At 45.9% G+C, this 16,654-nt stretch overlaps 1 protein-coding gene across 3 annotated transcripts in view; it reads left to right on the top strand.

The window, feature by feature from the left end:
* Window positions 1-11,067, top strand: part of BICDL2 (BICD family like cargo adaptor 2) — a 268,403-nt gene extending 257,336 nt beyond the window's left edge. For all 3 annotated transcript variants that reach the window (XM_069651703.1, XM_069651704.1, XM_069651705.1), the window contains one exon: window positions 6,337-11,067. In XM_069651703.1, coding sequence (XP_069507804.1) covers window positions 6,337-6,528 — 192 coding nt within the window. In that variant the 3' untranslated portion in view covers window positions 6,529-11,067. The remainder of the gene's footprint in view (window positions 1-6,336) is intronic.
* Window positions 11,068-16,654: the final 5,587 nt, after the last annotated feature.

Consider the following 16,654-nt stretch of genomic DNA (forward strand, 5'->3'; position numbering starts at 1 on the left):
AAATAACTCAGAAAAAAACTGTACACCAACCGGAAATAAGTGGTGCTGATTCTGTGTGCCATCTGGTGCACGACAAGGGCCCCAAGACTTGCTTTGAACATTCACAGACCCCATAATGCTTCAACCCAAATTACCAATGGGGTCCAATTGCACAGGGCCCCAAGGGGTGTATCAGGTCATGTTTTCGGCTCCCCCCACTCCTACTGTCACAATGGAGATTTCTGCACCCCCTGTTGCAGTCCCCCTTTCCCAGTCTTACCCTTCACTGTCTCACGGCTATTACTGGACTACTGTACCAAGCAGGGAAGGAGGGTCAGCGCCACATCCGATGGACAGTCCAGATGTGCCCCCTTCGTCTATACTGGCAACCCCTTGCCCTATGGGCTTCCAGGGAACGGTGGTTGAGTGGCCAGTTGGCAGAGCTCTGCTGGATAGGGGAGTACCTAAAGCGGGCCTAAACACAGCCCAATGAGGGCGGCTGAAAGCTGAAAGGATGCCAATGTAAAGCAATGTTAGCTGAACTGCTGGAAATAAAAAACGGATTTTGTCCTTGTTTGAAAAGGTTGAGTAAGGGGGAGCTAACGTACAGCCAAGAGGAGAAGAAAATGGTACCCTATAAGCTGGTGGAAGTCGGAGCGTCACTGCCTGGAGTCAGACTTAACAATAGTATTTCCACTGAGGGTGAGAGGAGACCTTCTAAAGTGACCGAAACAAGTTTTAATCCTGTATCTCCCCCAAAGACCAATGGATGACAACTGGAAAAAGACCTAACCGGATGTGTCACCAACCGGGGTATCCAACATTCTGCCTTTTTACCATCAGTACAGATTTCCGACTCAAAGGAAGCTAGTTTATCTGGGGAAAACAGACTGAAGGAAGCCAGTTTATCTGGGGCAAACAACCCGAAAGAAGTCAGTTTATCCAGGGCAAACAACCTGAAGGAAGTCGGTTTATCCGGGACAACCAACCCGAAGGAAGTCAGTTTATCTGGAGCAAACAACCAGAAGGAAGTCAGTTTATCCAGGGCAAACAACCTGAAGGAAGTCGGTTTATCCGGGGCAACCAACCCGAAGGAAGTCAGTTTATCTGGAGCAAACAACCGGAAGGAAGTCAGTTTATCCAGGGCAAACAACCTGAAGGAAGTCGGTTTATCCGGGGCAACCAACCCGAAGGAAGTCAGTTTATCTGGAACAAACAACCGGAAGGAAGTCAGTTTATCCAGGGCAAACAACCCCCACCCAGGGGCCCATAAGGGTATCCCCAGGATCTGTCCACCACGAACAAAAAGAGGAAGAGTCCCACATGAACTCCTGTGTGGAAAACAAGACCGAACATACATGATAAAGGCATAAAGGACAAGGATATGGAGGCCCTGCCCCTCCAATGCATTTCAAGCATCACAGTCTCCTATCGGATATTCTTTATAACACTTTGTTGATGGCAGCTCGAAGCATGCAAAGTGGAATTAACCTCAGTAGGTTTTCTGTAAAGTCTTGTCTCAAGTTTCCCATTAGCTACATATATATGCAGATCTAAAAAGACCAACTCTAAAACATGTCAAAATCATTCCTGTTTAAATATTCAACATAACACTTTAGTTGTATTTCATTACCTCTCCATGTCATCAGCACATCGCCTATTTATTGTTTCCATAAAACAATGCTGTCATGATAAGCATGGTCATTGTACACATAAGAGTCTTCAAAATAGGCCATGAACAAATTAGCTAGTGATAGTGCGTATTGAGCTCCCATCGCTACACCCTTTATTTGGCGACAAAACTCACCATTGAACAAAAAGATATTATTATCCGGTGTAAACCATAACCTTTCTTTAATCATTTCGATATGAATTCGGTAAGAGGCAGACTCATTAAAAGTGTGATCAATAGTCAATATGGCCAGCTTTTGTCTGATTGAAGTGCATATCACCTTAACATCTAAGGTTACCCTAAGAAGCCCTAATTCCCATCTTATATTCTTCAAGGTTGATGGTACTTGTGAAGAGTTGCGTAAATATGTTGTTAGCCACACAAACTTGGGTCTGATCGCTGTATCAATATATAACAACGTCTTTTCTGTCCGCCATCCTATGCCCCTCATGATTGGCCGGACCTCAGGCAAGTTGCCATAGGGCTTGTGTATTTTTGGTAGAAATTATATAATTGGCATGATGGGTTCTGCCACAATCAATCAATCCCTTTCATGGTCAGTTAAACGCTCTTGTCTGTACCACTTGGTGATCAGTTCCAGCAAACACACTTTAATATCGCCACTGGGATTAGAACGTAGTTTCCCATAGCAACCTGGGGTGTTTACATGCATCATTCCCATCTCCATGTAGTTATGTTTATTAAGAAGAACAATATCCCCCCCCCTTGTCTGCCTCCTTAATGATAGTCTGAGAATCTCTCTAGAGCTAGGTGGTCTGCTTGTGCCATGTTATTGGGAATACGCCTCCTATCTGGCTTATCTATAAATCTGTGAACATCAAGTATAACCGCTTTGTGAAATGTATCAATTATGCTGTTGTTTGGAGACCTTGGTATAAATTCAGAACGCGGTCCAAATTCTTCAATGTCTAAATTTCTAGAGGAGACATCAAGGTCTTGAAGTGTTGATACATAGGGCCTCATTACGAGTAACCGGTCTGGAAAAAATGGCAGTAAAATGGCTGGTACTACCAGCTCTGGCATTTATTCCAGACCGGGTAACTCGGGGTCGGCCGGTAGGGGCAGTGCAGGCCTGACCTGCCAATAGTTCAGGCCCCTACCGGCCAGAAAATTACTGAAGCACCGGCACCGTTAACAATGGTGCCGGTGCTTCAGTGGATACCATTCCACGGAGTCCAATTGGACTCCATGGAATGGGAACTTACTGCAGTTGCCAGCGCCCGTAATATCCCGGTAACGCTGGGATATCGGGCGCTGGTAATGGTAAGGCGAGACTGCTGCTAACCCCCCGCCGGTACCACAGGCGGGTTACCGGCAGTCTGGTAATGAGGGCCATAGTCTTCCTCTGTCTCTTCCTCCAATGAGAGGAGTACTCGGGTGATCTTTATATCTGTCCTTGTTAGATCAGTAATAATGCAACCTAGGTCATCCAATGTTACCCTTCTGTCCGTTTTGTTCAAGAAGAATTTCTTAAGTTTCCGTTTTCTAATAAACTTAAATACATTTTAAATTCTATTACATCACTTTTCTTTGATGGTGCAAATGAGAGACCCTTAGTTAAAACTGCGATTTCACATGAACTCAACACTTTATTGGAAACATTTACAACTAGGTTTGTTCTTTAACACCCCACCCACCCCCCCTCTGCCCGTGGCCCCCCCCCCCACCGTCTGTTGTTTCCTGAATTCGGCTCGTGTAAGTCTTCTTGTTTGGTCTGCTTCTATGTCTCTTCCTCGTCCATCCCTTTATGAAGGAGATGGAATAGGCCTAATGCCCATAGACATTCCTGTAAAGTTAATATCAATAGTGCAATTCTGCCAACATCCCCCAGGGTGGGTGGATGGGAAGTAGAACTGGGACGAGGAATGGTAGGAATTGGAATAATGAGGATTACTGGTAAGTAACCTGGGCATTACCTCTCCCCCTTTTTCTCATCCTAGTCCAAATGCATGAGGATGTACAAAGCAGTCCACTGTGTGAGTTCAGTCCAAGTCAACAGGTGTTATGTGTCCACACAAGACTGGACTGATATATGACACACAGATGATGAATAAGGCACCCCAGGTTCGTAATGTGAGATAAGGGTGCCCTGTGCAGCTCATGTGGCAGCCCCAGCACATTTTCATCATTGTGGCACCATTGAAGCCTGCCCATGAAAATGATAACCCCACCCCATGTGACCTTCCCAGAATGCCACTTGGGTGAAGGAGAAACCATGTAGTAAGCCATGGCGGCTCTGACCACCTACGCAGGATAAAAGTGAAGGGCTTCTCCCCCCAAGTGGACCATCCCAAAGGAGAGAAAGAAATGGTCTGGCTTGCAAATGTTCTCAATAAAAAAAGAGAAATCTGCACCACCCTCCCCACATCCAGAGGGTGGGCTTCAGGGTGGAGGATGGCCACAGTGACGCTCAGTAAGGTAGGAGGAATGGTGACTTAGTGTAAGTGGAAAGAAGACATGATCTGGTACCTAACGTTGGGGGGAAGGCCTCCACAGCAAGCCCTCTGATAGGAATTGGATAAAGGGGGAGCATAGCAGGGCTTCTAGCTCAGCCAGTGTCCTGGCCAGTGCAAGGCCTAGGAATCAGAAGGCCTCATTCCGAGTTTGGTGGTCATTTGATGATAAATCCACCAAATTACCACCCTGCCATGGCTTTACCACAGGATTGCAAGCGGTGGTAGGGGGAGGTAATTCGCCATTTTTGGAATCCATAGAAATCCATGGGGATTTTCAGCAGAGTTGCTGCTGGCAGAATTACCTTGCTGTAAAAGATTTGAATCCTCCACTTTACCTCCAGAAATCAGTAGATTTACCATGCAGTCATTTGCCGATGGCAAATACACCGAAATTATAATAGGCGGTGTGGGAAAAACAATAGTAATTCCATCACTGCTAATAAAGTGGCAGTAACGGAATTGCCACCACTTTTTTTACCGCACAGCCAAACTTGAAATGATGCCCAGGGTCTTGCAGGCAGGCTCTTGCAATAATGCTTGCTTTAATGGTTAAATGGGTCGGCCACACAGAACCCTCAGTGCCCGGGGCAGGTCCCAGATAGGAAGTGAGGGTTTCTATTTTGATTGCCCTACCCTCGCAAAGCCCTGATTGCAGCTGGCGGGGATTCTAGGGGTACCAATGGCCAGACCCACTTTAAATCTTAAAGCCTAAGATTAAAGTGATCAGGCCTTATTTGCATTGTCCCGTCTTTTCTGTCGTCCTGTGTGTCTATGTGCCCCCTGATGCCTGCGGGCTTTCGGCGCGTTACAAATATAAATACAATACAATAAAAATCCATCGTGAAAGAAGCTTAGCATCTTCGGGGGTGGCCAAGGTAACTGTGCCAGTGCCATTTTTGAATAGCGGGCTTCCCGGAGTTCTGTATCGCTACTCCCCGGTCACATGGCCTGGGAAGAGCGGGAGTAATAAACATTACCAGTATGCACTCTGGGCATTAATCACTCTTCTGTGAAGTTGAAGTCCACAGGTGCATTGACTCTGTAAATCCATTGTTATGTACTCACTTCTGAGCAGTGCCTGCTGTTGTCACTGCTGGGATAGACTGCCCTCTGGCGGGGAATGGAGCTACCAATAAGGATGCTGTTTTTCTTATTGTCCCCTTTTTGGTTGACCCGCCCAGTTCAATTATCCCTCATCCCCCATTTCCGCTAAACCCTAGCCACTCCTACGCCGGGGATGTGATAGGTTTTTTAGAAGTGAACAGGATGTGCCAGCAGTATGCCCTGGTATGATAGAGGAGTCTTACAAGGTGTTGTGAGTGGCTGTGAGGTGGTCCGGGACATAGAAAGAGAGAGAGAGACTGAGAATGGGAGAGAATTGGAGAAAGTGAGAGAGGACACAAATATCATAGGCAATCCCAGGGTTGGTTGCAGGATTTAGGGAGGCTCTCCCAGCAACAGGTGCAGAACAAACATGGCTGTTTAATATGCCAAGCTAACTCGCCGGCCATAGGCCATTGGCAAAGAGAGGCAAAGCATAGCTGACCACTGTGCACAGAGGGGTTCAGTTACCCAACAAGCTACCTTCGTGACTGTGACTTAACCCGTTGCCATGGGGATTTCACTCTTTCCCCACTAACGCATACTAAGACTCTCCAAACTCCTGTAAACATACCACATGCAAACCAACTATGCCTTGCACACAAATCACCTTTAACATCCCCTGCACTGGCACCAAACAGCAGCATTCCACACCTCCTTCAATGACTCGCACAGAGTCAACGCAGCCAATGCACCCTTTCCCGCAAGCGTTCCACCGTGAACGCAAACCCCTTGCATGCCCATCAACCCACAAGAGCAGAAACTACTACCACCACCATAGAAAAAGCATGTGTGGACTCTCCTCTCACTACCAAACCAACCCCTCCCTTATTTTTGGATCCGCCTGGGTGCCTGGAGACCATACAAATGGCAGGGGTGCGCGGTATACATCCCACCAACATAATGGCTCTTGTGGAACCACAGCTGCAATTATGACTGTGATGGTGCCCCCAGGTTATTTTGTAGCGTTTGTCTGAGTGGGTACGGCGGGATGGCAATCGTTGAATGACTGGGGTTGTATGGTACTTCTCCCGGTGTCTGATTCTCTATTTGGATGTGCTCTGTATTCACTCCTCTGACGCACTCTTTTTTTTCTTTCCTGGACAGGACGACATGCAGGTTGTGATTGACCAACAGCTTCGGAGCCAACGGCAGAAGGAGAAAGCTCAGCTCAAGGAATCCGCCAAGGGGGAGGGGCTAAAGCGAACTGCTAGCCGCAGCTTCTCTTTCCGCAGGAAGGGGGCGCCAGAGGGCACCGGTGATGGCAGCGGCTTCTTCTCCTTCTTAAAGAAGAACTGAGTCTGGTGGCCTGTCAAGAAAGCATCCAAGGGCCCTGTGGGGCATCAGAGACACCAGGAGCCTGAGGGGCAAGGATATTTGGAGGGCCTGCGGGGCCAATGAGGCATGTGGGGACCATGGCAGAAGGCAGACCCGGGTGAACCCACCCTAAGAGAATATGCCTGGGTCTTCCTCTACGGATCCACCAATGATCAAACAGACTCAAGGGGCAACACGCTCACCTCTCGCTCTAGCACTCCCCTCATTCTTGGCTGTAAACCACTCCTTGCCTGGCTATAATGTTCCCTTCAGTGCTGACTCTAGCACTCCCTTTATTCTTAACTGCACAGCTTCCCCGTTCCTGACTCCAGAACGCTCCTCATTCCTGACTCTAGGGCCCTCCGCATTCCCTTCTCGCGCACTGCCCTCTTTTACTGAGTCTGGGTCTCCCATCAAACTTCACTCAAGCTCTCCTCTGACTAGTCCGGACTCCGTTGTGTGCTGCCATTGACTTTCCACACCAGCGATGGTGAGCGAACCATAGGAGGTGAGATGAGCGTCCACTGGTGAGGGTCCCACCACTAACTGGATGGGAAGACCCCTTGCGCGCCAACCGAGGCCACTCCTGGAAGTTGGCTGCTCAAGCTCCTTGGACATCACACTACAGCAAAGAATGCCATTTGGATGCTTGTCTCTGGCCTTTGAGGCATATCCCAGCCAACTCGGGAAGCATTGTGGCCAACAGGGGGGGGGCTTCTGGAGAGACTCTGCCCAGGGAAGCAGTACTTTACTCAACAAGGGAGCATCTCAGCCAATGGGAAGTCACAGGTTTACACATTGGCAGTACTGATTCAACCCATAATCCTTCCAAGGCTGATAAAATGAGTACCATTAAATTGTGTAGCACCTCTCATTTGAGGCGCTATGAAACAGCAAAAACCTGTGACCGCAAAGCCTATGCAAAATCAAGGGATTATTTATCACTCTTGTGCTAGTTAAGGGGGAGAGCATTGCGGCCAATGAAGGGAACATGTCAACCAATCGAGGGGGCGTTTTAGGAAACCAACCAAGTTTTGCAACCAATGCTGAGAGCATCTTGCCCTCTGAAATAGTCACTCAGTCACCAAAGAAGCATCTCAGCCAATGAAGCCGGCCGCTCCGCCGACGGCGCGCGCCTCTCACCCAGCATACCGAATGACTTGGCCAAGTGCTGGAATATCTCAGGCAAGAGAAGGAAGGGCTGTGCCAGCGCAGGGAGTGCCTTAGCTGATTATAAGTGCCTCAGCCAGTGGGAGACGAATCTCAGTCAGTGGAGACAGCATCTGGTGCAAACATTCTGCCTACTTCACAGGCATTGTTAGAGGCATTTAAGCCTCTGTGCAATGCTGGAAGCATCCCTTCTAATGGACAGTTCACTAAACTAACAGAGATAGCGTCTCGCCCAAATGAAACGCCACCTCAGTCAACACTGGAAGCATCTAAGGCTGCAGTGACAGAGTCTCAGCCAGTGGTGGGAACATCTAGTCCAAAGGTTGGAGCAAACATTGCAATTCAAAATGGCCGCTTTGACTTGGCCCTCCAGGAACAGTTCTTGGAAGGTATGCCTTATGCTACGCTGTGTGGAGTTTGGAATAGCAGCGTTTGTTCTGGCCTTGTTGAACTACCACCGCACATCTCTGGAGAAGATTGTTGGGGTTGGGCTGGTTGACCCCTTTCCTGCTTTGATAGCAGCGAAAGCCTCAGCCATTATTTCTCATTATTTTTATTATTATTATTAGTAGGGTATTTATTGAGCGCGGACCTAGCTTCGGGAAGCAATGGAGCGCTTTACAATCATAGAGGGAAAAGGTGTGGGGGCTTACAGCGGAGGGCGGGCAATTGGCAGCATGGGGGAAGACAGTTGTGAGCAGATCACATTAGTTCAGAAGGGGTATATCTAGAGTCCGTCAACAGCTGGCTTTCATTAGTTTTAATTTGTATTCTTGGAGCCCATCTATGGTGGTCATGGCACAGCTGTTCAGTTCCTTTAGCTGTTATGGATGTGGATGCTTCATACAGTAGCCACCAGGGGGCGGTACCGGTCTCTGGCTTAAGGTGGCTTAAGCCCTCCCACTTTGAGGAGGCTGCAGGCTGATGCTCAGCCCGGGGAACTCAAGGGAAAGGGGTGCTACCGCAAGAGCTTGTCAAATTTCTCACCAGCGAGTGACCAGTATTTGAATTGAAATAATCATTAACGTGCCAGCAGCAGCAAATATTCAGAGACAAAGGACAACAGCCCGCCCAGGCGATATCAATGTCCCCCCTATGATGAAGCAAACGGCTGGGCCCAGCTTTTAGATGGTTTTGTGACACTAAATAGCCTCTGATATGGGGTGAAAGATGTCTAATGGGCCAAAGGATGGGGTAATATCTATGCAGCCCCCTGGGCTCAGGGAAAGGGAGGTGGCATCAACAGCACATTTGTTTAATGGGCCTCTGTCACGACCAGCTTTCAGAACTGTCATCCAGCCACCCCAAAATGTTGAGGCTGGCTCCGCCTCTGGCATAGGATGACCAGGTTTCGAAAATAAAAAACCGGGACAAGCCACGGACATAGAAGTAGGACTACAGCTTCAGCAGTGAAACGGTAGTCCTACTTCTATGTGAGTGGCCTGTCCCCTGGCATGTTTCAGCGGCAGGGGTCCCGAGGCTATTTTAAGTTTAAAAAACCTGTCCGGGATTTGGGGATCGGGTGGATACCATCTCGGTTTTTGGCAAATATCATGATATCCACCCGATCCTGGGATGGGTTTTTTAAACTTAAAAAAGTCTCGGGACCCGGGACAGAGGTGAAAATACCTGGACAGTCCGGCAAAACTGGGATGTCTGGTCAGCCTACTCTGGCAGCCATCAAAGCAGAAGGGGGGGCACCGCCAAACAGCAATACCACAGTATTATCCACCAATGAGGCAGTGACACCCGGTGCCCAGCAGAGCCTGGCATTGATTGGAGTCCTGAGACGGTCGACCAGTCGCAGTAGGTTTTGGTGGGGTTATGGACAAAACAAGAGACCAGCGCTCAGTCGCAGTATGGCATTAACTGCAATCCCAGTGAAAGCGTGCACACGTGCAGCAGCAACACCCAATGACACTGTGGTGCAGCAGAGAGAGGTAGGAATATCGTTTGTCCACCAGACGGTTGCAGCAATGATAACTTCGCTAGGGTAACTCCATGTTTTTATCTGCTATCCTTCAAGACTGCATGGGTCTCTTCATTACTGCCTGGGTAAGAGAGCGTGTAGGAGCGGTTGCAGACAGAAATATGGGTATCATTGCTTCAAGCTCCTTTATTGGTTTTTGCTTTTTTTTTTAAACAAAAACAACATTCACTGAAGGAACAGTGACATCTAGTGGCCATTCACAGTATGACATGAGCTGCAATTCTGTAGGGAGCAAACGCTGTGCAGCAAGGACACCCATTGACCAGACCGAGCATGGCACTGGCTGAGGTCCATGACCAAATGTACACTAGAGGAGCACAGCGACATCTACTGGCAAATGTACGGCATTGGCTGTGCTCCTGGAGGGAGCATAACTGTCACAGTAAGTTACTGCCTGGAGTCCTGGTGGGAAAAGACAAGAGTGTGAAATACAATTGTCTCAGGTACCAATCAAAAAGTGGCCCACAGTTGCAAATGGCAATTCATTCTTTTTGTAACAGACCGTTTGAGGAGCACCCAAGGGGGAGATTTTTGATAATATGTGATGAAAGTTGGCATTTTAAGAATATTTATCCATTAGCAAAGGTCAAAAATATTAGCCGCAGGGCCAAGTAACTTATCAAACCGGCCCACATTGGCCAATAAATTGTCCATTGTGACCAAAAAAAACAGAGCATTTTGCGTTTTTGGTTTTGGTATTGCCCCATTTCCCTATAGGCCAGTCCAAGCCTGGTGTTGGCTGGCGCCATACAAAAGCCTATTACTATAACATAGCACCCAGAGTGTATGGCTCTGTCTGAGATCCTGGAGGAAGGAAACAAGAGCAGCGGTCATACTCACGGACCAGTCACAGGGTGTCTAGCTCATGAAAAAAGTTGGCGTGCGGATGTAGATGATTGACCCGGGTTCAAGGGTCAGGTCCATCGGTAGGAGCAGCCTAGTCCACTAGCCACTGGAAGAGGCAGACTGACTAGGCCTGGCCAACCTGGCGCAGGGACATGTATTGAAAATCCCTCCTCCTAGAGAGGAGGTGTCAAGTGGTGCTGGGGCTTTGCTAATATGGCGGCCTCATATGGCTCTCGTTCCTCCGGTAGCCCTCAAGCTGGCGGCCTTAAGAAATGGTAAATTAGAAGAGCAAAAACGGCAGGATTAAAAAAGTAAACACAGTTGGCATTTTCATGAAGATATTTTAATATGTATTGCTCTGTTTTGGACTAGTCGTGCTTTTTAATATCATTCATGGGTTTTGCAGTGGGATTGGGGGTTTAATTTATAACAAGATGACAACATATATTGTTAATATATACATATTTTGGGTACAAAAGTGTAAAGTTGTATTAAAGAGAGAGTCTATATCGCTATTTCATGTCTGATTGACTTCTTTTCCTGGTTGTGTGTTTGGGTCACACTCCACTTAACGCAGGTGAGAGCTTTCACGCCTTGTTTAGACATCCTTAGCAAGTCTCCTAACAATTGCTACACACTGCATGGGGGTCTCTGCTTTCGGGCTGCCACTAGAACTTCTGCCTAATGCTCGCACACGCCTCTCTATGGGTTCCCCCACATTTCCCTTCTTGCAGTTCTCAAGTGTTGGTCAGTGTGGCTTTAAATCACAGGGGTCAATTCCTAAAATTGGAGCTGCTCATTAACATAACAATTGAATGCGGTGTCACCAGAAATTAGCATATCATGGTGCCTTCTGAAAAAAGCGGTTGGACTCCTGAAAAAAGTGGAGGACCCCGTCCACCCACGTGTACCCTCGACTTGAGCCCTGTTAACTACCCACCAACCTTTGTAAATCTGCACTTCCAGGCCGTGGATCCACTTTCCATGGCGGAGATGTAATACCCATCGCCGTAGTACACAGAGGTTTGGTTATTGCGCATGAGACGTGTCCCGCGGCCATGCCTCGGACAGTGTTCATATTCACAGATTTTCCATGGCAGGAACCAGTTGTGGGACATGGCCTGGCTTTATAGACCCTGCAACACAATACCCATCCGCATGGCTTAGTGCAGTGCCCGCTGGACCTAGCGCGTGGCCATGGCCAACTTCCCATTGTGGTCTATCAGAAAGAGGATCCAGAGGACCTAATTTATGAACCAGCATCAAAAATATTTATTTAAATTGATACAAAATGTGCTAAATCATGAGTAAATCATCAAGGACAAACATTCAATGCAGGTCAAACAACATATATATATATATATATATATATATATAATGAAAAAGGCACAGATCACTTTCACAGCAGCTAAACAGTCTGCCCTCATCCCAACGTTCATATCCACATCTACAACTCGCATTCATACAGCTCATAAATCATCATTCCATAACACCACTAATACAAGAGTGTGTCCTACTACAGTTCAGATTGTGGCTCTCTGCAAATTATAGGGTGAAAGTGTCTGAATGGGGGGCGCGGGGAGGCACTAGCCACAGGCTTAACATCTTGAGGGAAGCATGGTAAACTGGCTGTAGGCAGAGCAATCATAAAATGGCCGCACTGGCTGCAGCATTATCTCTCATGCCGGGCACAATTACTGTGATTTTCACACACTTTATCTCAAGGCATGTTTCCGCAAGGCAGGGCTACATCAGGCAACCCCGTCGGTGCTAAAGTGAGGTAGAGACTATGCTATGAAAGTATTTGCACCTTCTATTAAGTGTTAATGTTTTGTTATTGGCCCTCTAATTGAGACTAACATGCATTTCATTGCCTCGTGTCGCACTTTTAATCTTCATCCCTCAAGGTAAAGTCATTCACAAAGTAAAGCTCCTTTGTAAACGTTGGAATGCTGACAAGAAGTTGCTATTTGCTTGTTAGATGCAAAAGAAGTGTTCACCAGTGGTCGAAGTGGGCGGGAGAGGTGCTCCTCTACTTTTTTTAAAATTAAGTTTTACTGTTCCTATACTTTTTCTCTAAAAAAAAACCATTCCGGAATAGTTTCGTTTTAAAATAACCGCGTATGAAGCAGTTGAAACATGCACTTTTAGTGCACTGCTCTGAACGTTCCCTTAAACAGCAGGCGCATGTGTTTGGGGGTTTGGCGATGGGGTGTAGGGAGTGGGGGCAGGCCAGTAGGGACATATTTCCACTACTTCTTTTCGTACACTTCGGCCACTGGTGTAGACATGTTTTGTGGCACTGTATGTTTCTTTCTCATCGTGCATCTCAACAAGCTGTCAAACAATGCGATGAGGGAATCAGGGGACAGTCACACTGGCTCTTCTGCGCTGTGCCTTCCTAACTTAAAAGTAGAATAACGTGTCAGGCAGTTTAAAGCAATCTCAAATTGCACCAAATCAGGTGACATATAATCAGCCTGCCCTAGCTTCTAAGTTCACTTTAGAGCCCATGTTGGTACCTGCTCGAGTACATATATAATGTTAAAAACTACATGCACTGTGCAAGAAGCAAAATGGCATCCTGAAAGAATCCAATGCTGCAATATGAGACTTGTAGCATCTTAAATCAAGCCATAAATTGCTCCAAAGTCCAATCTAGAATTTAGATACAGATACGGATTTATAAGCAGCAAGATAACTCTAGAAAGTAATTTCTACCTGTTACAGCCATGTCCCGTGCCACGCCACATTCAACAAGGTTATATGTGATTTTACCGACCACAATTAGAGTGGTACATTTAATTGCTGTCAAAACACTGATTTTTAAAAAAAAAATATTTGGGGTTCAGCCCCCCTAGTTTCCACCCTTACAACACCAAAACACAGACAAACACTGCTTTTTTATTTGGGGGGTCCACCCCTCCCGAACCTCCATATTTTCCACCTTTATAACGCCACCCTAATGCCATCCAGTCCCATTTTAACCCCTTACACCACTACCCTTTATATATTTATTTAATCTTTTCTGTGCTTTTCAGTGTTATTGTCCGCTCTGTTATGTGCCACTCTGTAATGTTTACCATAAAATGACTGGATGCCATTCAACAGCACCCCATTGACAAGTACTCAAATGTGACAAACCAAACAGTCATTCTAAGTTTAATAGGAGATGAACAAATGGTTCTACGTTATTTCGCCGAATGATTTTACACCGTGGGACTTTTCATCGCCACCCTTTCGCCAAAAACTCCTTTTTTTTTTAATTTAAATTATTTTTTACTTAAATAATCATACCCCAAACCGCATCAAAAAAAAACCCATAAAAAAGTAAAACAAATTATTTTTTTTGCCGAAGAAAGGGTTGGCGATGAAAAGTCCCACGATGTAAAATCATTCGACGAAATGCGTGTATACCGAACAAATTACATATCTCCACTAGTTTGTCTATTCAGTGCCCACATTTTAACCTTTTTTTCTCGAAAGGGCTAATTTCAACCCTCTGAGGCATATTCTAGCCCAGGACATTCCTAAGCTTCGCGTTAACATGGTGTTTGCAACTGAAGTATGCAAACTCGATTTAGAGTTCACAAACAGAAGTGCTGCAGACTTCATGTTCAGCCTTCCGTTGCCTGCACACAGCCCCAGATCCTGATGTGAAGTGGAATGTGCAGCCATTCACGAACCCAGCTGAAATGACATGCCTCTATTTGTTGCAGGGATTTTTAGTGCTTGATGGATTTGCATCACATCAGGTGAAGTTGTCCAATTGGTCAAGGTGCCAACTTCTTGGCCAAGTTTGGTGTAAATCATTGAGTGCTTTGTTACTCCGCACAAGAGCAGCCATTCCCTGTGGGAGTTTGAATGTGTTTGGGTATATTTGGGCCTCACACCTAAGAGTAGGCTGAATATTGTTTTGTAATGTTTAGTGCAATTTCCTCCAAGCACACTAAAGTTCTAAGACTCCCAAAATCGACTTTTTAACAGGAAATTCAACTTCACCTTAAATCCTGAGGCACTGTCACCACCTTTCTAATATCTCTCTCTTTTGCTCTCTATATATACTAACATACATATGTCGCCACCCTATAGTTAAGGTGAATTTTTGACATTTTCCAAAGAGAAGATTTGTCACAGTCCCCAGCCCCAAACTGGACATTTTGGGAAAGATTTGTTAAAATAAAATCAAAAAGTTATTAAGAAAACAAAACATTTTTTTCTGTCTACTACCATTCATTTTCCAATGGAGAAAAAGTGCATTTTGTGAACAGCAGTATCAGAAAATCTGCTGGACAGATTTGAACCATATAAAAAACAACTTTGGCACAGAGCGTTGACTTAATTTCCTTAACTGGTATGGGGTAAATCCGTCCCGTAATTTTACAAATATTTAATGGAGAAAGGGGACCCACTGGTCACCAAAACATTTAGATATCTCCCATGGTGCTTTGCAGCAGAGAGGCTTTTCAGAAATGAAAAACATCGCCATTTGTTTTTTGTTACTCAATGCTAGTGGGCAGCCAAAAACATAAGGGCTCAAAAAGCTATTACGAGGAGGAAAAAGGATGCAATTGCATCAGGCTGAGGTGGAGAGGGGGCTAAGAGGACACCATGTGAATTAGGGGAGTTGGGGCGTGGTCTGGGTAGCCAGTTATAGGTAAAACCTTTTCTGCTTATCAGGGGAGTACCAGGGGAATCTCACGAGATTACTGCTGCAACGCCACAAGACGCGCCTGGAAAAGGAAATTTGTCACACAAACCAAAGATTAATAGGCAGTAATGGGAGGGGCTAGGGAGGGAAAAAGCAATTGAGGTGAGTGGAGGGCTAACAAAAGAGGATGGGCCACATGGTTAAGTACCTGTGAGGATGTGGAAAACATTTTAGTTTTTCTTCTTAATAGGGGGATAATGGGGAAATCTTGTGGGATTACTGCAGCCATTTCTTTACTTTTTTGCATTATCATGGAATCGTCAAAACCCTGCGTTACGGTGGGGCTCAGAAATGATTTCTGGGGAAATTACGGCGCAGATAGGGAGTTAAGATGGTATTGCAAGCGTTTTGTTGTGGTAAATCTGATCACCTTAACTCTTAACTAACGTTTTTTAACTGAATGTCAATGGTTTTGTTACACTATAGTTTATTCACGGCCCACTAGCTGTGGCCTTTGGCTTCCCTTGATATATCCCCATGGAAATCTCTTTCATCAAGCAAATTAAAATAGCAACTTTTCATTTCTAAAAAATCTCTCTGCTGCAAAGTACGATAGGATATATATAAAACCTTTTGGGGAGCATGGGGCACCCACTTCTTGGGGCTTTGTGCCCGCTTTGTATCTTATTTGGTATAAATCTGTCAAGCTGATTTTGTGCTACGGTTGTTCAATCGATGCACCTTTTCTCTATGGGAAAATGAATGGGACTAGGCCGAAAAATTGCATTTTTCTTTTCTTAATAACATTTTGATGTTTTGACAAACTTCTCCCAACATTTCCAGTTTTGTGCAGGGACGTCATTTCACCAAAATACCTGGGGTAGCGGAAGTGACATTGAATGACACTTGACCTTTGATGACATCACAGGAAGTGATGTCATTCGACCCCCACCCCAAAGTGGCATCATGGGAACCGATAGAACACAACCTCTCACCCCTTTAATGAGTCCAGCATTGTATAGAATTCCAGAAAGACAAGTCATTTGTTATTCCTATTCTTTCTTATTTAGGGTCACTGCTCAAAGTCTTACACTTGAGTGGAACACACAGAAACAAAGAGCCACATGGCACTGGCCACAGTCCAGGAGCTTCAATGTAAAAAAAAAAAAAAAAAAAGATAAACAAAATGTACAATATTTTTTTTTAGGGGTAGCAAGGGAGACCTCAGGGGTCGCAGTTGTGACCCCTGGCGACCTCCAAATGACGTCCATGATTTTAGGGTGCCCGAGCAAAATTTTATTTTGGAAAATGTCATCCAAATCCAGCCAGCGTGTCGAAAGCTATTTGTTTGCGAGTAAAATTGCTGCGAAAATACTGCAAACTTACAGCAGAAAATTGCTTGCATCGCTGGAAAAACAAGATGATGTTTTTTCATTTCTGAAATGCCTCAG

This window comes from Ambystoma mexicanum, chromosome 3p (assembly GCF_040938575.1).
Source record: "Ambystoma mexicanum isolate Mex_15411 chromosome 3p, UKY_AmexF1_1, whole genome shotgun sequence".
Taxonomy (NCBI): domain Eukaryota; kingdom Metazoa; phylum Chordata; class Amphibia; order Caudata; family Ambystomatidae; genus Ambystoma; species Ambystoma mexicanum.